Source organism: Helicoverpa zea, chromosome 6, assembly GCF_022581195.2.
Source record: "Helicoverpa zea isolate HzStark_Cry1AcR chromosome 6, ilHelZeax1.1, whole genome shotgun sequence".
Classification (NCBI taxonomy): domain Eukaryota; kingdom Metazoa; phylum Arthropoda; class Insecta; order Lepidoptera; family Noctuidae; genus Helicoverpa; species Helicoverpa zea.
In genome coordinates, this window is record NC_061457.1 from 649,564 (window position 1) to 673,291 (window position 23,728).

At 38.9% G+C, this 23,728-nt stretch overlaps 2 protein-coding genes across 3 annotated transcripts; both read left to right on the forward strand.

Moving 5' to 3' along the window:
* Positions 1-5,867: 5,867 nt before the first annotated feature.
* LOC124631208 (D-glucuronyl C5-epimerase) lies at positions 5,868-17,293 on the forward strand. Of its 2 annotated transcripts, none has more exons than XM_047165452.1 (8): positions 5,868-6,078; positions 7,181-7,298; positions 7,646-7,797; positions 8,680-9,255; positions 9,855-9,989; positions 10,274-10,461; positions 11,775-11,939; positions 12,537-17,293. In XM_047165452.1, the coding sequence occupies exons 1-8, from the start codon at positions 6,010-6,012 to the stop codon at positions 12,901-12,903; spliced, it is 1,770 nt and encodes a 589-aa protein (XP_047021408.1). In that variant the 5' UTR covers positions 5,868-6,009; the 3' UTR covers positions 12,904-17,293. The 2 variants fall into 2 exon arrangements, with proteins under 2 accessions (XP_047021408.1, XP_047021409.1); XM_047165453.1 differs by having other exon boundaries at positions 7,649-7,797.
* Positions 17,294-17,831: 538 nt separating this feature from the next.
* Positions 17,832-23,702, forward strand: LOC124630983 (myeloid differentiation primary response protein MyD88-like). Its single transcript, XM_047165045.1, has 6 exons — positions 17,832-18,125; positions 19,009-19,232; positions 19,567-19,751; positions 21,262-21,427; positions 21,755-21,938; positions 22,284-23,702. Exons 1-6 carry the CDS (start codon positions 17,998-18,000, stop codon positions 22,591-22,593), a joined length of 1,197 nt encoding a protein of 398 aa, XP_047021001.1. The 5' UTR covers positions 17,832-17,997; the 3' UTR covers positions 22,594-23,702.
* The last annotated feature ends 26 nt before the right edge of the window (positions 23,703-23,728 follow it).

Below are 23,728 nucleotides of genomic sequence, written 5' to 3' on the forward strand. Positions count from 1 at the left end.
ATCTAGAGCTGGACGTAGGCCTGACCTAATTTCTGATACATAAAAGCCTAACGATATTCCAGGTTGGAAAAATCCTTACTAATATTATAAATCGGAAAGTGAGTTTGTTTGTTTGTTTGTTTGTTTGTTCCGCTTTCACGCCGTAACTACTGAACCGATTGCTTTGAAATTTTGCAGACGTAAAGTTAGAAGTCCGGATTAAATAATAGGGTACTTTTTATCCCGAAAAAAATAGATATTCCCGAGGGAAAACAAAAATATTGTTTGCTTGATGGATGGATTGTAGATGGCGCTGTGTGTCGTTTAAAACAAGGTAATATATTGCAAACGAATATAAACATGTAAATTTAGAAGCTAAATGATACGATAATGAATCCCCGAAAATGAGGAATTCCCGAGGGATGATGTACAATTTGTTTAATCGTCTAAACTGTTTTTTTTTACATCTACTTATATATTGCAAACGAATATGAACATATAAATTTAGAAGCTAAATGATACGATAATGAATCCTCGAAAATGAGGAATTCCCGAGGGATGACGTACGATTTGTTTTATCGTCTTAACTGTTTTTTTTACATCTACTTATCCTGAATTAACTATAATTCAACGAATTACTAATTGGTATAAGTATTAGTTAAGTTATTTCGTTCTTGAGGTATGCGATAGATGGCGCTGGGTGTTTTTAAAACGTGGTAACGATGTGTTTTTAAAATACATAAGAAGTGGAATGATAGCTTTTTAAAACGTGGTGACGTTGTTTTTTTTAAGATACGTAAGAAGTGCAATGATATCTCGCGCTTTAACCTGTAGCTCATTGTTCAATCGCGAGCTTCCCGATAGCTCGATAGATGGCGTTGTGCTTTTCTGTATCGTGGTGTTAAGGTTCGCCGCGAATTAGTCTGTTTTGAAATCAGTGGGGCCCAGTAGCGCCAGGGCCAGCCGCGGCTGCGGGTTGTTCGAAAGAGGTACCGCGGCCCTGGTATATAAAAGGCCTAGGACGGAACACGACGATTTTAGTCAGTAAGAGTCTGACACTCCCTCACCGCTGCTAACCCACAGCGGGAGGGGTGAACCGAATTCCACGCGGGCGAAGCCGCGGGCGGAAAGCTAGTAAATAATAAAGTTGTAGGTAGGAACAGTTTGTCCATCTCGCAATACTTTCGTATGAATAAGATCGTGTGTGGTGGCAACCAATCAAGCAATAGGTGGATGTCACGCGACCACGGTAATCCGATTAGTCGCGTCTAGTCGGAGGAGCGAAATCGTATTAGGGATAAACCCATTTGCGGCCAGAAGCCGTATTAGTGTCCCGAAGTTTGGCTGCCATGAAATCGTGTCAAAAGTCGAGCGCCTCACTCCTAATAGGTATACCTTGTTAAACATGAACATGATACGTGATTTTCATTAAATTACCTCGCTCGTCATATTAACTGCCGGCTGCAAAGTTCAAATAAAAAATTAACAAATTCGAACTAATCCTATCTTGTGCAAGTTATTCATTTAAAATGTTTATTAAGATCAGAGGTAAGCGCAATAAAAAAAAAATTTGGAGAACTGTTGAGACACTGTTCTGTGGGATTTTCTATCTACCTTTAGGCAGGTACCTACTCGGTTAGTACTTAAATACTCTTATATACTTTTAGTTATAAGGGGGCTTGAATTTAAGTGATTGTCACAAAAATAAAGAAGCAGGCAGCCTTTGTATGTTATAACAGGAAACGTATTGGAAGACTAAGCTACAGAAATAAATACAATCATCTCACTCTCCAAGGCATGATAAAACTTCAAATTATTAATTTAATTTTTATTGATCATTTAAATTGTGACATGGTTTTTTGTGGTCAAGAATTTTAGAGTTGTGGGGCTAGTGTATAGTAAAGAGACAGAATTAATTTCCGAAGTGATAGTGATAGTGATAGTGAGTCATAAAAGCCTAACGATATTCCAGGTTGGAAAAATAAATAATAAAGTTGTAGGTAGGAACAGTTTGTCCATCTCGCAATACTTTCGTATGAATAAGATCGTGTGTGGTGGCAACCAATCAAGCAATAGGTGGATGTCACGCGACCACGGTAATAGTGTTAGTGATAGTGTTCTTTTTGTTTTGGATGAGGTTGTAGCTAAGTAATATTTGCAGAGCTCTTTAATTAGATTTATTTATTTAGTCTACCTTCAGGGTTGTCTGGAAACAGTAGCTGACAAAGCTCTTTGAGTTCTTGTGCCATTTTATAACATACAATTCGTAAATTAAAAGAACAAGCCAAAATATTACAATTTAAGTACACGACTACAAGAACAAATTTTAATGATAACAAGAAGAAAATGCCACGTTGGATGGCCTGTCGGGAACTGTCATGTCAGATGTTTATAGTTTTGAATAATAATTTGGATTGTATTTGCGGGACCTGGAAAATACAAAAAACCAACGAACGTTCCCATTTTATCCAGTGTTATTTATTTTGCAAACCGCAACAACCCATTTCTGCTCTAATCCCGCTAAAATATGTAAATAACGTTTCATACGAAAAACGTCAAAACATTGCTAGTACATACGTTTCATGTACAAAACAAGATTGGAGCATTCAATAACTTAGTGATACCATCATAGACTGGCCGGCTAGGCTGGGCTAGGCCTGCCCCGAAATGAAGCCGGCGCGCGGCGCGGCGGCGCGGCCCCTGACAGCGCCACCGAGACGCCGCCCGTCACTGGCCGTCACTTTGACTTTTGATTTTGTTTACTTGTGTTTTTTATAATTATTTATTGTAGTGTTTATAGTAGTGTTTTAAGTGTAAATAAATAAAACTAACAGATGCACGACGACAATGATGTGGTAGAAAGTGAAGGTCAATCTTCGGTATCACTGGATGCCGTGAAGAGATGTCCCCTGTGCCCCCAGGCACGCTTTTTTAAAGGTAAGCGGGGTTTGAGCGTACACATTGGGAAGGTCCATAAATCCCAGTGCACAGGGCCTACCAATGTGACCGCGCCAAACCCAACTCTTATCACAACTACACCAACTCTCGATCCTTTTTGGCAAAAGCTATCGAAATTCAAAAATTCTGTCCCAGTATTAAAGCGGGTTCCCCGTGGAGCCAGGCCTCTGGTTGCTCAACACTTGGCAGGTTGTGTTCGCCTGGCTGCACGAGAGAACTCGCAACGTGCCTGGGAGGAATTGCTCACCTTCCCCTATAGAATTCTGCATGTTCAGAAAAGTTTGGCAAACAAAAAGTCACTAACAAAACAAATTAAAGACAATTGTACAACTTTAGGCCATACAGATTTCGATACTAAATTATCGACTCAAAGATGCTCAAATATTTCACGCCTAGTGGAATCAAAGTTGAATGAAGGTGACATTCGGGGGGCTGCTAGAATTCTCTTCAGCAGTGATGTGGTGGCGCCGTGTTCTCCAGAGACACTCTCCGCTCTGGAGAGTAAACACCCTGCCCCTGCCGATGACCTCTCTTTTCCCGAACCTCCTGATCCGGACACAGATATCCTCACAGTTACAGGTCGACACCTGGTCACAGCCATAGGCTCCTTCAGATGCGGCTCTGCAGGCGGCCTCGACGGCTTGAGTCCGCAACATCTAAAGGATCTCACCTGCCCAAGCGCCGGGGAAGCAGGTGAGTCGCTCTTGAAGGAGCTTACGGCCCTGACCAACCTTATGCTCTCCGGCAAGGTGGACGAAACCGTCATCGACGTTTTGTACGGAGCCAATCTATGTGCTCTGCGCAAAAGGGATGGCGGTATTCGTCCAATTGCCGTGGGGACTACTTACCGTCGTATGGTAGCCAAAATCTGCTCTAAATTTTGTAGTGAGGAAGTTTCGGACAAATTTCAGCCCCTGCAGCTAGGTTACGGCTCGAATGGGGGCTGCGAGGCTGCCGTACACGCCCTGTCGACCTATCTAAATCATGGGAAAGGAGATGTCATCCTGAAGGTTGACATCAAGAACGCCTTCAACTCGGTGAATAGGGACACCTTGCTGGCAGAAGTCAAAAAAGAAATACCCAAAATTTACAGTTTTCTTTGGCAATGCTATAGGTACCCAACAAAATTATTATATCGGAACAACCTATTAGAATCCGCTGTTGGCTGTCAACAAGGTGATCCACTCGGGCCTGTGATTTTTAGTTTGGCGATTAACCCAATTATTCGGCAGCTAAATTCTGAATTTAACGTGTGGTATCTCGACGATGGGACCCTGGGAGGCAACAGAGATACTGTTCTTAATGACTTAGTTTTCCTAAAAGATAAATTCCACGACATTGGCCTCGACCTCAACCTTTCTAAATGTGAACTTTTTATACCCGACTCGACTGACAGACAGACTATCCTTCAAAATTTCCTCTCAATAGCTCCTGAAATTAAACCGATAGACCAAAGTTCTCTTTGCCTCCTTGGATCGCCTATACTGGAAGATTCATTTTCGGATTTTATTGAGAAGAAAATTCAAAATTTTAATAATGTTTCGGAAAGGCTACTCAAAATTAATATGCATGCAGCCATCACCATCATACGGTACTGCTGTTTTGGACCAAAATTTACCTATAACTTGCGTGCTTCCCATTTATGGAAGCACACCAGCCTTTTGGACAAAATCGACGAAATTATACGACATACACTATCATCCATTTTAAATGTGGCCTTGGACGACAGAGCTTGGTCTCAAGCGACTCTTCCCATCCGTATGGGAGGACTTGGCGTCCGTAAAATTTCCAGTGTAAGTTTACCAGCCTTTATTTCCTCGGTCCATGGCACTGAGAAATTGATCAGGAAAATATTACCCACCACACTGGCCAATTTTGAGGTGCCAAGCCTGACTGAGGCTTTAAATGCTTGGAAAGTCGCATGCCCGAACACCGACTTACCCGCCAACCTGTCCTCCCAGAGACAGTGGGATGAGCCGCTCTGCAGAGTAATACGGAAAAGTTTAATCGATACGTCAATTACTTCTGCAGAGCGAGCGCGCCTACTGGCTGTGGGTGAATGGGAGTCGGGTCTATGGCTTCTTGCACTTCCGTCCTCAAACACAGGCACCATGTTTGATGACACCACCTTCAGACTCGTCGTTTGCCTCCGACTAGGTGCTCCATGCTGCTCTCCTCATCGCTGCCACTGCGGGGAAGCTGTCAACAGCCTCGGTCACCACGGCCTGTCGTGCAGCCGGAGTGCCGGCCGCATACCACGACATGCCAACATAAACGACGTGATCCGTCGCGCTCTTGTTGCCGTCGGCGTGCCAGCCGTACTCGAACCAAATGGCTTGGCACGCGACGATGGCAAGAGACCAGACGGCATGTCGCTATTTCCGTGGAAGGTGGGTAGGACTTTAGTGTGGGACGCGACATGCGTCGACACTCTTGCGCCATCTCACCTTCCCGGAACTGCATGTTGTGCTGGCTCCGCCGCTGCACAAGCAGAGAACCTCAAGCGGCGCAAATATAGTAACCTTATAGGCAATTACATGTTTGAGCCGTTTGGGGTTGAAACTCTGGGGCCGTGGGGTCCGAGGGCGCACCTTCTTGCCAGGGATATTTCCCAGCGCCTGGTTGACACTTCCCGGGACCCAAAGGCTGGCTTTTATTTCGCACAGAGGTTGAGCATTGCCATCCAACGTGGCAATGCTGCCAGTCTTTTGGGTACATTACCCAGTGACAGCGATGAGGAGCAATTTTTTGATGCACTGTATTAGTTTTAAGTTGTATATATATATATAAGTTTATTTTATTTTATTTTCAATTAATGTAAATATGTATATTGTGAATAATTAGTTATTAAACTCCTATGGATACATTTCCGAACGATTCCAAGATAATTGTCAGTTGTCAAACGGACTGTCAAAAGTGTCAGAAGTCAGCTGCAATCGGAGGAAAGAGAGCCGTCTCGGCCGATTTATTACTTTCTCAAAATAATCATTCCAGTGTAAATATTTAGAAAAGTTATATTTCCATACAAATATTTAGTTCCGCGCCGCGACTATTTGTGATGTGATAGTTCTTATGAGAAATATCCGTGTGATTCAATTCACGTATTTAAACAACGGATGGAATGTCACTGCTGTGTACAAAGTAAGTATTTGTATAAAAATACTGTTAACTTATGCAGTTAGTAGAACGGTAGTGAATTAAGGAGTTAGGAGGGAAATCTGTTCTTTTATAGCGTTAATAGAGGTAGTTTGCTTTGGGCCACCCACGTAAATTCCGGACGGTAGGGTCAGGTACTTCTAAACTATATTTAGATTTTTGCTTTGTTTTCTTTTTACAGCCTTTTGCTTTTAGGTTTTTTGCATGTCGCATTCGCGCGCCGTGCTATTAAAGTCCGGTGTTCTCCTGCTATGAATTTTAAATGAAGTGCATTTAATTATTTATGTGCATGTTTCATTCATACAAAATATATTAAGACTTTACATACACTATCAGAGTTTATAGACCAATGACATCATTCTCCTTTGATGGTTTTTGTCAGTAACTCCGGGTTATCACTGCAATATTAATGAGCTAATTTCCAAAAATAATTTGTTCTGGGTTTTTTCTTAGTGTAATAATTTATTTATTATTTATACAGATAAGCATAAATACTTAATCACAGTAGCTTTTTGCAGTATGTAATAAAACCTATAAATAGGGTAACACCATACCATCTTTTATTTAGTGCTGTTTCTGTTATTTTAATTTCAATTGTCATTTCAATTGCCAATTAAAAATACAAATGAAAGTATTGAGGCAAATAAATATGTATGGTTGTTTACACCCTCTGAAAGCTTTCACTGTTGGAAAGCAACACTCTGTCAGAGTAACATAGGCTATAATTTATATTGGTACAGTAGTTACCACAGTATGCGGGTGAAACCGTGTGAATATCAAAGTAGTGTGTGATATCAAAATCTACTGATTCAATGCTAGCTGCTCTTCACTATTCCCACCTGCATCCTGAACTAACTACCGCTCACACCCCAATAGAGACATCTCTAATAGAGGCACCCACTTGTATTGGCTGTATACAAAATCTATCTCCTTCAGCTGTTTTCTTACTTAGTCTTTATATTTACATACTAGAGTGAGCTTCATGTTGTCTAATCTACTTGCTTTCTGTAACTGTAACCAGAACAGACCCCTGCCAGATACCAGCTTACTTTTTGCATATAGCCATAGTGATGATTGTATGTACCAGGTGGCCGGAATGATGCTGGTGCGGATGAACATGCGCGTGGCGCTCGGCGCGCTGTGCGCCGCAGTGCTCGTCTTCACGCTCTTCTGGGGACACTGCGGGGACCTCTCGCGGAGACCCAGTAAGTTTTCATATCTATTCCTATATTTCTCAAAAAATTCGCCATAAGTTACCGACATTTCATATAATTTTTTGTAGTATTTTCATTTAAAATATGCCTATGATGCCCTATATAAAACACTAATGTTGCACAGTAGCAGTATAAAGATTATATTGGCAGTGCTGCCATTTGAATCCTCAATTATCAACATGTTGACCTGGATTTGTCCCGGGATCTTCAAAATAAATTCTAGACATTACTACCTAAGCTGAACAGTTACAATACTTACCTCTATAAATGATACCATGTTTTTAGAAAATACTTTTTCTTATTTCTAAACCATTCTACATCTAAACACCACCTCCCAGTAGGTTCAGTGCTCTCAAACGCGCTATCAGAACGCTCCGGGCCCGACGAGATCGAATGCGTCATCAACGGCGAGTACTCGGTGACGTGCCGCCGCGACCGCGATCGCGACGAGGTTTACGTGCCTTTCTCCCTGGTGCACAAGTACTTCGAGGTGAGTGTAGTAGAGCATGTCACCCTCTAGGGCCGGGGCTACAACGGCGAGTACTCGGTGACGTGCCGCCGCGACCGCGAGTGCGACGAGGTCTACGTGCCTTTCTCCCTGGTGCACAAGTACTTCGAGGTGAGTATAGGATAGGGTACAGTACAAGGAGTATATAGGGGGAGTACATTAGGGAAATTCATAAAGGGGGTAAATAAAGGTAATATATATGGGAGTACATGGGGTTAGTACATAAAGAAGTACTTAAGAGTACATAGGGGAGCGTAGAAGTAAGTATATAAAGCGAGAATAAAGTAGTACATAAGAGAGTAAACAGCATAGTAAAGTTTTCAAGGGGAGTAAAGGTGCTTAAACCATCCTAAAAGTAGGAAGACTGAGAAAACTTCTAAATATAAACCTACTATTCTCTAAACCTTAAAATGTGATTTTAGCTCTTAATAGCAGTTGGCAAAGAAAGTCGATGATATCCATCCTCATTATACAGCTTCGCATAAACTGTTGACACGGCATTAGCTGTGACATACTTATCTTTATAACGCAAAACTATTAAAGCGACATTTTCTGTTTGAGATCTAAATAAAATAAATTCTTGAACGTTTGCCATAATGTGTTGCTTCCTCCAAAACAAACAGCAGTTGATAAAAAATGTATAAAATAGTTTTCATCGATAAACATTCATAGTTTAATACATATTTACCTATAATTGGTTCATTAACCGCAAGTACATCGACCATGCGATAACCAAATCATTGATTGATACATTTTTTTAGGCTAGTATAGATTACAAGGAAAATAGTACAAATTAATACACACCATGACCATAAATTCACGGTATATTTCTTATCTATAGTTTTATCTCATTAAACCCCACAGATTTACGGAAAAATATCAACAGCAGACAACACAGAAAAGTTCGAATGGTCACATAGTTATGGCAAAATATACCATCCGAAAAAGAAGTATGACCCTCGAGGCACCTTCACCACCTTCGAGAATTATAACGTGGAAGTTAGGGACAGGGTCAAATGCATTAGCGGGATCGAAGGCGTTCCCGTCAGCACCCAGTGGGAACCACGAGGGTTCTTCTACCCAACCCAGATAGCACAATTCGGGTTAGCCCACTACAGCAAGCATTTAACCGAAAGTGAGCCGAAAAGAAGAATTATAGACGATGGGGAGAAACATTTAGAAAACTGGATTATTAGCAAAGATGCGTACATGGCTCGGGAATTTGATACTTCTGTCCAATCGAATGTCTTAAGGTTTTCGACGTCGGAGCACGCTTCGAGCCAGGTGTGGCTGAAAGTGAACTTGACTCAAGACTTCGTGTTCAGCGTGGATGTTCAGATGAAGCCCAACTCCTCCATCACGGTGGTTCTGCAGAATAAAGATAAGAAGGAGACGGTGTATCTGCATTATGTTACAAGTATGCAGTTGATATCGGCACAGGTGAGTTTTTGGCAAGGTTAATTTATGTATAGGATATTGGTAGATAACATTATATCATCTTATCGAATAGACAATTGTATGACTCTCGTCCTTTTATTATTACTCAAGTATGATTTATTATCCAAACAACCTTTTTCCAAATGGTAAAAACAATGCACAATGACCAATTATGGTTCTGGTCAATTTTCTAAACAACAAGAGCAAATAAGTCAATAAAAATAAGTGGAGCATGTCTGACTCAGCCATAACTCTCCGTTAGCACATTCCATTGAGTCATAGACAAACCACAGTCAGTCAATAACTTACCATGCATGATTTTTGTACTATCACTGGCAGCAAACTTCGAAGTTGTTAATATACTGACATGAACTGCATTCGTTGACGTAATCATCATCTTCCGAGCCTTTTCCCAACTACGGTGGGGTAGGCTTCCAACCTAACCGGATGCAGCTGAGGACCAGTGCTTTACAAGAAGCGACTGCCTATCTGACCTCCTCAACCCAGTTACCCGGGCAACCCAATACCCCTTGGTTAGACTGGTGTCAGACTTACTGGCGACGACCCTTATTTGTTGACGTAACATTTTACCTGGATGTTAGGAGGACCACATATACTACGGCATTGGGCTGGAGCAGCAATGGCGGCGCATCACGCGGGACCTTATTATCGACATGCAGAAGGGCTGGGCGCTGCAGGACCGACCCAAGAGGAGGTCGCCTAGAAATAAGTTTAAGGTAAACACTTTAGTAAAAAGATAGGCATGAAAAAATAGAAATCTTGTGATAAAACAGATGTTTTTAATACTTGATGTTCTCGATTCAAGTAATCGACTTATCATAAATCATTCTATTCCATTCCACCATTTAATTATTTTATTGATTTTTCAATTATATCTAGAGACTTACGATGAGAACGAGAAAGTTTTTTTCTTGAGACCTTTAAGAGGAGTTGTAGAGATAAAATTTACTTACTTACTTTTGGTTAGTATTAAAAAGTTTAACATTATTTACTTGTGCAGATATCCAGCATCATCCTGAGCGGCGCGGGTTCGCTGGACAACGCGACGGTGTCCAGCAGCGAGCACATGTGGCAGTTCTACGCGGCCGCGCGCTGGCTGGTGCGAGCGCAGCGTGCCCGCTCCGGCGGCTGGCCCATCCCCGTGCGCAGGCGCATGGCGGCAGGCGTCGCCGAGCTCAAGCCGGGCTGGTGAGTGTATACACAGCAGCATCCTGAGCGGCGCGGGCGGCTGGCCCATCCCCGTGCGCAGGCGCATGGCGGCAGGCGTCGCCGAGCTCAAGCCGGGCTGGTGAGTGTATACACAGCAGCATCCTGAGCGGCGCGGGCGGCTGGCCCATCCCCGTGCGCAGGCGCATGGCGGCAGGCGTCGCCGAGCTCAAGCCGGGCTGGTGAGTGTATACACAGCAGCATCCTGAGCGGCGCGGGCGGCTGGCCCATCCCCGTGCGCAGGCGCATGGCGGCAGGCGTCGCCGAGCTCAAGCCGGGCTGGTGAGTGTATACACAGCAGCATCCTGAGCGGCGCGGGCGGCTGGCCCATCCCCGTGCGCAGGCGCATGGCGGCAGGCGTCGCCGAGCTCAAGCCGGGCTGGTGAGTGTATACACAGCAGCATCCTGAGCGGCGCGGGCGGCTGGCCCATCCCCGTGCGCAGGCGCATGGCGGCAGGCGTCGCCGAGCTCAAGCCGGGCTGGTGAGTGTATACACAGCAGCATCCTGAGCGGCGCGGGCGGCTGGCCCATCCCCGTGCGCAGGCGCATGGCGGCAGGCGTCGCCGAGCTCAAGCCGGGCTGGTGAGTGTATACACAGCAGCATCCTGAGCGGCGCGGGCGGCTGGCCCATCCCCGTGCGCAGGCGCATGGCGGCAGGCGTCGCCGAGCTCAAGCCGGGCTGGTGAGTGTATACACAGCAGCATCCTGAGCGGCGCGGGCGGCTGGCCCATCCCCGTGCGCAGGCGCATGGCGGCAGGCGTCGCCGAGCTCAAGCCGGGCTGGTGAGTGTATACACAGCAGCATCCTGAGCGGCGCGGGCTCGCTGGACAACGCGACGGTGTCCAGTTTTTGCCCCAGTTTCTCTGACGTTGCCACTTGCCCGGCACTACCACTCCTCCCATCATCTGGATGAAAAAGTTCATTCGTCTCCGAGGTCTCAATCGATTCAGCCGTTTTAGTGTGATTACGAAACACACAGCTAGAAGGACTTTCTCATCTACGATGGCTAATAAGAATGGAAATATAGAAGTTTTAGTATTAAATGTCTTTTAATGTGAAAAAATATAGTGACTAGGCCACTTCAGCTAAGGATTTGCCGTGACAGAATAAATGGGATGACTCTCGCGCATCACGTCACCCTTTTTACAGTCCTGTCATAGGTTGTTTATGTGTGTGACGCGAATGTTAACGAATACCTTATTGTATATGTGAGTTTGTACTACGTCTGCCTTTGTTTTAGCCATAAAATAATGATATCTTAATATACCATACCTTTTCTCAACTCCTTTTTCCAGGCACTCAGCCATGAGCCAGGGCCACGCGATCTCGTTGCTGTCCCGCGCGTACTACCGCAGCGGCGACATGACGTACCTGCAGGCCGCTAAGCGGGCGCTGTACCTGCTGGACGTGCCCAGCCACGCCGGCGGAGTCAAGGCCATGTGGATGGACAAACATGTGTGGTTAGTATATATCTTCTTCTAAGGCTGCCCATGTCCGATGATGATCGGTCAAAAGTCGGTCAGAAAATCCTGCATAGAAGAACGTCCAGTCTAAAGCGGCCCGCCCACTTCTGAATTTTTGTTCAGGGGAATAGCAACAGTTCATTTGTTCTGTTACCACTGGTAACAGATACCAATAGAATTTTTTTGCTCAATCTGCCATTTGATTCATATAATGAATCCTTCTGATATTAAAAATAAACAAAAACAAAATATAACAAATAGACGACCTCGATGGCCCAATGGTCACCATGCCGGACTGCCGAACCTGAGGTCCCGGGTTCGATTCCCGGTTCGGTCGACATGTGTGTGATGAGCATGCTTGTTGGCCGTGGTCTGGGTGTTACAATATGTATTTATAAATATGTATATATGTAGCTATATGTAGTTTATCAGTTGTGTTAGCACCCATAACACAAGTTAATTAATAACTTACCATGGGGCTAACCGACTGTGTGTGAAAAATGTGTCCAGACATTATTTATTTATTGTGTCCAGACATTATTTATTAAGATTTTTTTTTTTTTTTTTTTTACAATACATTTATTTCCATTACAGGTACGAAGAATACCCAACAAAGCCCCCGTTGTTTGTTCTAAACGGCTTCATTTACACGCTACTAGGTCTTTACGACCTGCACATCATTGAGGGGGAGAACTCCATTTCTCTAGCGAAGAAAATGTTCGACGACGGCATGACGTCACTGAAGACCCTTCTCCCACTCTTCGATACAGGTAGCGGCAGTTTCTATGATCTTAGGCACTTCACTCTAGGAGTCAGCCCTAATATAGCCAGGTGGGACTACCACGCGACTCATGTGAACCAACTGTACCTACTAGCAGGGTTGGACAATGACCCTATACTCATAAACACTGCTAAACGATGGGAGGGTTATATGTCTGGCAAGAGGGCTGCACATAATTGAGGCCAGTTTGACAGGCGGGACCTGCCTTATATTTCCTTCTCTATTGAGGATTGTGAAGCCGCGTTTTCGTAAAACTCGATGAACTTGTTGCTCGTTGTGTAAAACCAGTATTATTGCTAGAACAGCCAGATTAAATGGCTCGGAACCATGAAAACGCGGCATAACGATGTAATGGAACAAACGTTATACAATAACGTTATTGGTGTGCTAATTCGAATTTGGAATTGGTTACGTTTTGTTTTGAATTCGATTCGAAAACGGTTTTGTAATAAACAATTCCATTTTCAAACTTTATACGTTCCTTGACGTGAACGTTTCAGTTTGTGGATAATCGAATCGTGTGATCGCCGAAATTGTATTCGGTGTTACGAATTTAGCCGAAGCTTTGCCGATGTTACTTTTCAAATGTAGAACTGTAACTGACTGATTGGGTTCTCGAAATTGAGCACAATGCTCATTGACTGTCTGACTATAAAGTATACAAAAATGTTGGTTAGTGTAGACCGGTTGGAACGGGTGTAAATAGCGTCTGATATATAAATATTTTTCTACGACAAAAGACATCAAGTTCTAAGTACCTCCAAATTTAAATATCTATTAAAATACCGTGTACAGGTAATGTTAATGTTTAAGGATCAATTAGAACTAATCAATAACCTCGTTTAGAAAAGTTTTCCATTTATAATATGAGTTTATTTATGAACCTTTCTTAGTAGTAGTAGTAATACATATCAATGATGTAGAGCTTTTGTTCTTACCAAAAAGTATGGTAGCTATTTGATAATCTTCACTGTCCCAATTCAGTGGTGCCAACTGAATAGTGGCACACAAAATAGTGTTGCTACATGTTATTGATAAAACTGAAAAATATGTAAACTTAGACAGCTATACTGAGTACAAACTTGCAATAATCTTCACACCACTTATATAGTTATAACGACAACTTGGTAGCTATAATTACTTCCATCTCCTGCATTCTTGATAATTATAAAAATACAGCCTACATGAAAGAAGAATTATTATAAAACAAAAATGTTATACTGCCTGATTATTACCTGTTACTTGAAAAAAAGATATCGCTAATATTGAATGAGAAAAGTTATTCAAAGCTTTATTATACCTAATAGGTATTTCTTGTTAAAAAGCCATTCTATCGCAGCAAATTCACATGTGGTAGCTATGTTATCACTAAAATCGAGGTAAACAAGTCACACAAGTTTTAAGTATTATTATTTTATAAGTTCTTTAAAGTTAGTCTCGAAGAACAATTTGACTGTTTAACCCAAAGACAATTTAAGGTTCGTAATTTGAATTGTTTTCGAAAATTTTGATCAAAATTCAAAGATTTACCGTTGAAGACTGATGACAAAAACAATTTGTAATATTTACAAATAAAAACCAAAAGTACTGATGCAAGAAAAAAAATCTCTATAAGTTTATCGTATATAGTTCAGTCTTGCATTTTTATAAGCTTGTCATTTTAGTATGAATGTCTGCTGAAAAATCATTACATCAACTCTACCAATACTTTTTCATTGTTTTTATACACGTAGAAAGTTATCTTACTATGGGGTTATGCCCTCACAAACCCATGTCATCTCTAGTAAGCCTTTGTGTGATCCTGGCATCTCAGTTTGATATATTCTTAAAATAACAATAGTAAAACATTTTTTAAAAGGCAACTCTTACACTTTACAGTAGGGTATAGTACCAAATAACTTTTAGAATAAGAAATAATGGAAGTCATATCAAATTGTATATAAATCGACACAATTAATAAGTTTTAATGTATTTAATGTTAACACCAATATGTTGAATGTGAAAACACAAATTCTACTATGTTGTAGAAAATTGCACCAAAATTATCACGGACCTAAGTCATAAGGTGCGGTTCCATTAAAGACATGTGTGACTTCTACCATAGGTCTGTTCGATTTTCAAAGTTCTATGTAGTGGAATAATTACTGGTAGAAATTAACATCACTATATGGGCCGGTAACATAAGGTTTGCCTTGTACCTCTGCTCCTTAAATACATAAATAAGAATGTATTTCGAATATCATCAGAGAGATAGAGTGAAAATACATTCGATGTTTTTTTTTTTTAATTTATTATGTGAGCAGTTGTGCGTCGCAAACTACACGACTTGAAAATAGGAGTCAATATCTGTCGTGCGTTATGTATAGGTACTTAAGTTCTTTTAATTAATAAACTGCGTTGTGCTTGCCTAACTTTAACTTTCGGAATATTAATTTACTAAAACAAGCGATAGTAATATTTAAATAATATTCAATGTATTTATTTACAAGTGTACGATAAGTAATTTGATTCTCGTTTATTATAAAATACACAAAATCACAAAAATCTTAAATGTTTGACGCCAAACAGGCGAAGCAGTCAATTTTTTTATATTTCTCGCTATTATTTTTTAATACTTTATTAAAGTATTCATTCAATGTCTTGCCATATCAATGTTTTCATATTTCAGATTATTTAACATAATATATTCATATTAATTTAATAATATTAGTTAATAAGAAGGTTTTATAAATTAATTTATCGCAAATACGCCTCAAGAATAGAATATATTTCTGAGATACGCTGGTATGTGTCACAAAGTATAAAAATAATCAACCTTTTCAGTATTACGAGATTATTTCATGCTTTGGCGATATGTTCCAGGGAGAATAGCTTCAAACAAAATTTCTTATTATAAACGACAAATAATTGTGGCTCTATTAATATATAAAAATATATATTGTATATAACTTAATATCAGAGCTAATTGCGTATTTAGATTTGTTACAAAGAAGTAGAATTTCAGCTTCGGTAATTCGATTTCTTAACGAAGCATGTATACGTAATGTCTTGCCGTGTTATCAGTATAAAATAGTGTACCTAGATACTTTTAGGCTGACCATGTATCATTTAGAAACCCCAAATACCCATTACCAATTGTCATGGTATAGTTTTCCATGACATACAAAAATGTTTGACATCAGTTCTAGGCCTTCTAGTGTTTATGCCTCTTTGTAGATATCTGGACCCCTGGCTGAACATAATTTAGAGCTGTCCATTTTTGCACTAAAATGGGTCATATCTGTCATATGTTGAGCGGAATAACAAGTTAGCTTATCTGATTATTTAATTAAATATTATGTCAGTCAAGTCGCTTGAATTTTAAAGGCATGTTTTTTCCTAGCGTTCAATATTCAAGTTTATTGGAATAGAAAACATTCTTAGATACATATCAAAAAAAATTGTATATACCTACCTAATGTCAAAATGAGTCAAGCGACTTTCCTTCTTAGAGACAATACGATGTTAGTTGTATCTATCTATGTAGTTACCTGTTATTGTATAGAAGTTTCTCATAAAATATACATTGTATCTTAGATTGTCGACCGGCTGTGAAACGAAGCACAAATTTTTATACGCAATACAAATTTTGGAAGTCAATTGGATAATGGTGACATAATTTTTATGCAAAACCAGTTTAATGTAATTCTCGATTACTTCGTCATTTTTATCGGTAATTTAGAGTTTTGTAAGTTATTCAATGGCCTCCAAAGCTGTCTCGAAATATGCTACCGTTAATAATACTTAAAACTGAAATGTATGTAATGATTATTATCTTCGTAGACACGGACTAGTAACAAATGTTTCTAAGCTAGTTAGTATTGCTGACAAAATGTTGGTCCCTTTGATTTGGTGTGAAATTGTTGTCACCGAAATGTTTTTTCTAACAGTAATGGTGTTTGATTGAATGTTGTGAGTTGTATTTTTTTTAATCTTGTATGGTTTCAATTTAAGGCATTTTCACGCAGTCTTTGGCACTTGCTTGGCACTTTGGCATTTCGTTGCAAATGGCCTTCCCTATAAATATTGACATTCGAGTATCGAGTAAATAGGTAATACCGACGTATTTATTACATCTTAGACTGTGTGATAGAGCCTTACATCAAATCTTGTATTTTTTTTATTGGTGTGTGATGTGAAAAAAGTTGCGTGGTGCTAAAACTTTACACGCTTTGTATTCGTAAAGATCAAAATTAAACATTCCATTGTAAAAGAGCTTAAATCTAGTAGTAGTATTGTAGATATTGTTTTGATGACTGTGTTTTTGTTAATTTTAACGATTTAACTTAAAATAATTTAAGTAACAAAATAATGTTTTTATTTTAGATTTCTAAGTTATTTATTTAGTGTTGAGTAATTATATAATTAATATTTCCATCAAATTAACCTTGTTTGCCCTTTCGTTCCTATAACATCATTATGTGGTATGAATAAATGTATAAAAGAAAGTTATTCTGCATTTGTATCGATATTAGATTGTAGTGAGATAGTGAATGCACTTGTGAATGACAATAAAGCGTCTCAAATTGTATTGAGTTTTGTTTTATTCCCTTGTTCATTAATTCGTGTTTTGTAGATGTAGGCTACATCCTGGAGTTTGATTCTGCTAAGTCAATAAATATGACAATTGGATAACAATCGAATCTCAATAGCAGTTTTAACGTTAGCGGGCATTCGGCCCATCGTATTCCGATGACATTTCATTGTTTTGCCATTTCGTCTCATACTCTATTTATGGTTTCTACATATATGCAGCTAATTCCACGATGTTCCGTGAAGATATAAAGTTTGATAGCTCTTAAAGTTCATCTATGTTCAGGCGTCGTCCATGCCCATGCAACGCGAACACCTCAAAATCTATGAGTGTAACGTTCACATGTAGGTAGATTTGCGAGTTTAGTTATCATTATCACTCCATTTTTCTCACATCATTATCGATCACATAAATTCGAAAATCGCAGCCCTACTTAAATATTTCGTTTCGTGTACACACGAGTTTTGTCGGTACAAGTTTGGCCAACCTAAGGAAAAAGACTGTCAATCTATTTAAGCAAAATATTTTTAATCTGTTCTTACTTCTTAAGCAAGTACGTGCGTGATGTGTTTTGTAATTTTTTGATTTGTCTGCCTATTTGTGTCTTCATTGAGGAAACTGGACTAAATATTACATTGTGTCGATTTAAAGTGCAGTATCAAGAAGATATGTATGTGTGTAATTAACGAATTTGCTTCAAAATGGGAGACGATACTGATATAAAGTCTTTGCCATTGTCGTGCCTTCCATCGAAAACTAGGGAATTGTTATCATGTTTGTTGGATACCCCAAAAATTATCCCAAACGATGGACCCGTGAAGCTGCCCAGGTAATTATATTGTTGTTTTCTTAATGTAGTTGTAATCAGTGAACGTTTTACCAATTAAAATAAAGACAAGACGCCAACCACTTGTTCATAAGTTATTTTTTGTATGCAAACATGAGTAATCAAAATGCAAAGGCTCTATTTTTAACTTAGGTAATACATATTGAAAATGAAAAAAGTTAGGTGTATATCCATTTATTATGTCTCACAGCCAAAGCTGAGGAACAAGTTTTTCTTGTCAACATGTCTGTTTACATAGCAAGATTGTAATTAGGTAACAACTTTGTTATCACATTACCATCTGTTTTCTTAAAACACAATACTTGTGTTGTTTGTAAAAAGTATGATATGGTAATGAGTACCTAGTAACAAAGGTGAAAACTGAAGTGATAAGTGACTCACTGACCTATCAACTGTAATACGTAGCTATGTATGGTACACTGCATAGTTGGTGTAAACAGGGAGCCAACTCGTTTGTACAGTTTCATGCCATCAATTACAGACAATTATGACAAACTGTTTTATTAGTCTGACATATCCCATAGAATACTGCGGTTTTATTACAAGAAATAAGTACAGTTATTTTGTTTCCAATTAAAGACAAATAATAGATGATCAAGTTACAGTTATCTTTTATGTAAATGTTGAATTAAGCATTCTGAAATAGATTTTTACAATAATTTCAAATTAGGTTATTCTCAATATTTCACACTGCATAATTACATAACAGTAGTTATTTCATGGGCTAGAGAGTGGTACAAAGTTCTAAATGGTTTATTTATTGACACAGTTCAATTTTCAACACAAATTGGCTAACCAAGATTAGTTGTCATCCCACAATTACTAAACATAGTAAGTAAATAAATGTAAATTCTCTTTTGCTCAGGGACTGGCGTGGCTTAGCATACCTGGTCAATGTGTCAGCAGAAAAGGCAGAATATATAAAACTCCAACCACAGAAGACTACAGAAATCTTACAAATCTGGCAGAAAGACCACACCGCTACCGTTGGTCAGTTACTGAGCTATTTGGAGCTCTTGGATCGGTACGATGTGTACGACGATCTGTGCGATGATCTCAAGGATTCCATTCAGAGGAGAGAACTTATAGGTAAGTTGTAACTAACTATCTAACAATCTGTAGTCAGTCATATCACACAGACACCCAGATTTAATACCCAATTAAGGTCAGCTTGCAACATGACTCATTGAACCGATTATTAAGGCTACCTTTCTAGACATTCTACTTTTTTATTCAATTTAATTAATATTTTCAGTGATAACAAAAAATTTGTGAGATTCTTCGCTATATTCTAAATAGCTTTGTTAGTAAAAAAAAGGCAAAATTAAGTACCTAACTATCCTAGTTTGTGGCTACTTTGAATGTAAATAGTGTGTGTTATGTAACAATGTTTATTGACAAGACCTTATATTTATTTTTACAGTGAATAGGCAAAATCAAATAGCAATAAACAACAATAACAACGATGACCAGAAAGTGTTCAGCGCCATCACGTACGATGATGCACCGGGCTACGAGCAGCATTACGATGCATTTGTCTTGTACGCCAAGGAGGACAAACATTTTGTTGATGAGCTGATCAATAGAATGACTGCTGCAGGCTTCCAGGTATTTAGGCTTCAAGTTATATTTTGAGGTAAAAATTGCAATAACGTTTAAAATAAACTGGAATGGAAAATTAATAAAGACATGTTACAAACTGAGGGACTTTTTTTGAGTCTTTGCTATTGTAATGATATTCACTAATGTTTTTAAATTTTTAAGTTTCTGCAAAAGAAGTATTTTTTTAAAAGTGAAGGAAAAGTATTGATTTTAATAAACGTCAAGAATACTTTTACACACAGCTGTCAGTAATTGTTTAATGCTCATTTCAAAGAATTACAATAGATAACATTTTTGATGAAAGCATAAATTACTTAGCACTGATTTAAACGAACTTATATTAGGTAGTAATAAGTCAAAGATTAATTTATTTTTATACATTTTAAACCTTATCGTAAATCCGATAGCCGATATTAGGTATAACATCGGAAAGATTAAATAGACGAGGTAAAGGACATGACTAAATTGAAACGCATTGCAAAAGACTTTTTGGCGCTTTTTAAATAATATCTATTCAGGAAAATCTCGCTTTCATCAATCAATTAGGAGTATTATAAGTCCAAAAGTCAGTTTTACTATCTAACACGAGTCAGATTAACCGATATTTAAAACCGAATCTAGAAGATCGATTTTTTGCTACACGGAAGGGAGTTACGTATCTTATAGGGACGTTATCTATATCGATAAGAAGAACCTTAATGCGATTAGCGATAATAGCAGAGGTAAATAATAAATCTGTTTCAAGACTTATGTTGTTTTGTCGTTAGAATGAGAGGATTAATTCGAATGAGCTTAGCAACAAAGCCTAACAACTTTGCAAACGAAGATATTTGTCGATAAGGAAATGTGCAAAATAATTTACTTATTACCTACGTATTTAAATAAAACTAGATTTTTGGGCATATGCATAGTATAGGTATACTAATCGTATCAGCTTGCTTCAATCGATCTGATTATTATTATTAAAATCGAATTAAAATATTTAACACCGGAAATCAATTAAATTTCATAAGGCGCAGTACTTACTGTTTCGCACAATCATTTTCGGTACAAAGTTTTGTTGTAAGTATTGCGATAAGCGCGATACACCTTGGACGGTAAACATTAAAATTAATCATCAAAAGCAATCGTGCTTTAAAATACATATAAAATCTTTGGGCGGCGATAATCTCTTACTCAGACAGGATGGCGATAATCTCTTACTCAGACAGGATGTCGACAAAATCATAATATCCATCCAGCTATAGCTGGAAGGGAGCGCCAAAGTTTTCCTTCTTTTATCGTGGTAATTCTTTTGAACAATCGCGTAGCTCCAAAAGGTTTTAGTCCTTCCAGACTCCCTATTATACCGACGTCTCTATAACCTACCACAAACATGGTAATTAAAACTACTATGTAAATTGAATTTGATGGATTGTAGAGGTCAAGATCCACAAAGGGTTGTAGAGCCAGCGGAAGTAAAAAGTAATGAAAGGTTAAAACTACTGTGTTTTAACTTTTATACGTCTTTCCCCAGCTATGCACGGAAGACAGACTGCAGGCAGGCCACATGACGCCGTACGCGCCGGTCGCGCAGCTGATTTCGGAGCGGTGCAAGCGCATCATACTCGTGTGCTCGCCCGAGTTCCTCAGCAGCCAGGCCAACACATTCTATAGGGATTACGCTCAAGCTGTCAGCATTGGTAAGTGCCATCATTTGTCTACATAAAATAGTAAAGAATAGGGTATAAATGTTCATTATTCTCTTGAGGCTCTCTATAAGATTTATTTAAAATCGTACTAAATTAGTACGATTTTAGTTTCAGATTTCTATACTTGGTTATTTGAGTATCAAAGTTAACATCATGATTTGTAAGAGTGTGTCACATTAAAGAATATAATAATATAGAATAGGTATGTGAAAGTTACCTAATTTTCATTAGTGTGTTGCCATATGTTCACCTGCCAAGAAGTATTTTCACGAATCGGACTCTTACAAAACTATTTATCATTTGCATTACCTATTCCAGAATCGAGTCATCACAAAATAATTCCCATAATGTACCGCGAGTGCCAGCTACCGTCGCACCTGGCGTTCTACCACAAGCTGTACTACAACGAGCTGGAGGACCGCGCGCTGTACGACTTCTGGCTCAAGCTGCGCCAGTCGCTCGAGCTCGCCCGGGCCGCGCCCACGCCTAGGATCGCTAACAGGTATTACTCGACTTATAATTGGGAGTGTGTTTGATATGCTTTCACGATAAAATGGCGCGTTAAGATGTTATTTGGAAGATACGTAGCCTGGAAAGAGATAGGTTACTGTTTATCCGTGTGCGGGATGCGGATGAAGACGTGGGCGAATCTTGTTGTTTCACGAAAAAAAATATATCTCGTAAAAATTGGTAAGGTTTATAGAGACAGGTACCTACTCAGGCGTTTTCATACGGAAATCCGTGGCGAAGTACGAGCTAACTCTCCATAGCTCTGTCTGATATGCCTTCGAAGAACCCATCTTCTTACTTTACCATCAACTTTAACATTAATCTTTCTTATTTCCAGAATGAATGGCAATACAATAGCAACCTCAATGCCCCAAATCAAAATCGTGGAGCTGCCCTCAAGCAAGACTTATAACGAATACCTCGATGACAACCATCTGTTCCTACCGTCTGCGAGCAAAAGCATCTCTATGAACGAACTAGACTCCCTTAACGTACATACTCTCACAGCCGACTGCAACTCTCTAAGCAGTGTCAGCCAGAAGAGTGTCTCCAGTGTCAAAAAGAAGAAAAAACCCAAAATAATCAACTGGTTTCTCAAACATTTGAAGATATCGAAGACAGAAGAAGCGATAATGGTTGCCACATAAACAAAGCTTGGTAAATGCTTAAACTTGAAATACTGCGTCAGCTTCACATTTTAAGAATAGAATTTTGTAATTTATTCTATTCATACGATTTTCAAAAATGCTGAAATGCAATGACTTAAAACGCTAAAAAATCAAAAGCGAAAGGTAACCGTGGTAAAAATGGACGCCCAATAAATAAGCTTGATTGAATTTGTCAAACGTAACATTACTTATTACTTTATAGCTTGTATATGTAACATTGTAATCACGCACTTCACAAAATTCTTTAATACAATATATCTTCAAGTGGCACCATTACAGGTAATCTGCTAGGAATAAAATTGCATAGGTATCTTTCAGATATTTATATCCTAAGAAATTTCAAATTGAGAGCCTTGGTCATCGCTTAAAGTTAAGATAGACTGGCAGTGATAAAAAAAGAAAGAAGTCAACAATAATTAATTAGTTCGCAAAGTTCTCATATTACTCAATCGCTTTTTGCTTTAAAAGTGCCTAGACGTATAATTATAATATCATAAGAGATGTATAATCTATACGAATAAGGAGACATTTTAATATTCTAAACGAAACTTTTTATAATACAAGTTGTTATTATAAGAAAGTTTATTTTTCGAAATTTTATTACGATAAATAGTTATAAGTCAGAGTCGTACCTTGTACGAGTTTTAATTAGTCCTTAAATATAATTGAATTATTGTAATAATTCATATGTTATTGTTACGATTGCTTGTCCGTTAGAGTTTATATACATAATTCTTTCAAAATTGTGATATTTGTTGAATTTGGAATAGGTCTTTAGAAAAAAACATTCACACACTAAAATATAAGTACGTAAAAAAAACAGAAAAGGAACCTAAACAGTGCATTATAGTTATTATAGGCGATAAACATGTAAAAAAAAAACAACATATTTTTGGAAACATTGTAAGCCCAAAAACGTTGTAAACTTCTTCCATTTAAAAGTTGTGATTTTTATAAAACTTATGAAATGAAATAATGATTATTGAATATACACGTGTTGACCTTTTTGTCAATTTTACTATTTTTACTGATAACTGTTTACTTTCAAATTCTCTGTAAACTGTAAATATATTGATTATGATAAGTTACAGTGGTATTTCATTTTGGTACATAA

Coding starts and splice junctions, on each gene's coding strand:
- LOC124631208 (XM_047165452.1), top strand. CDS start 6,010: ATGAGAAATATCCGTGTGATTCAATTCACGTATTTAAACAACGGATGG. Junction 7,798..8,679: donor TGGTGCACAAGTACTTCGAG/GTGAGTGTAGTA, acceptor TAAACCCCACAG/ATTTACGGAAAAATATCAAC. Junction 9,990..10,273: donor CGCCTAGAAATAAGTTTAAG/GTAAACACTTTA, acceptor TTACTTGTGCAG/ATATCCAGCATCATCCTGAG.
- LOC124630983 (XM_047165045.1), top strand. CDS start 17,998: ATGGGAGACGATACTGATATAAAGTCTTTGCCATTGTCGTGCCTTCCA. Junction 19,233..19,566: donor TCAGAGGAGAGAACTTATAG/GTAAGTTGTAAC, acceptor TTATTTTTACAG/TGAATAGGCAAAATCAAATA. Junction 21,428..21,754: donor CGCTCAAGCTGTCAGCATTG/GTAAGTGCCATC, acceptor TACCTATTCCAG/AATCGAGTCATCACAAAATA.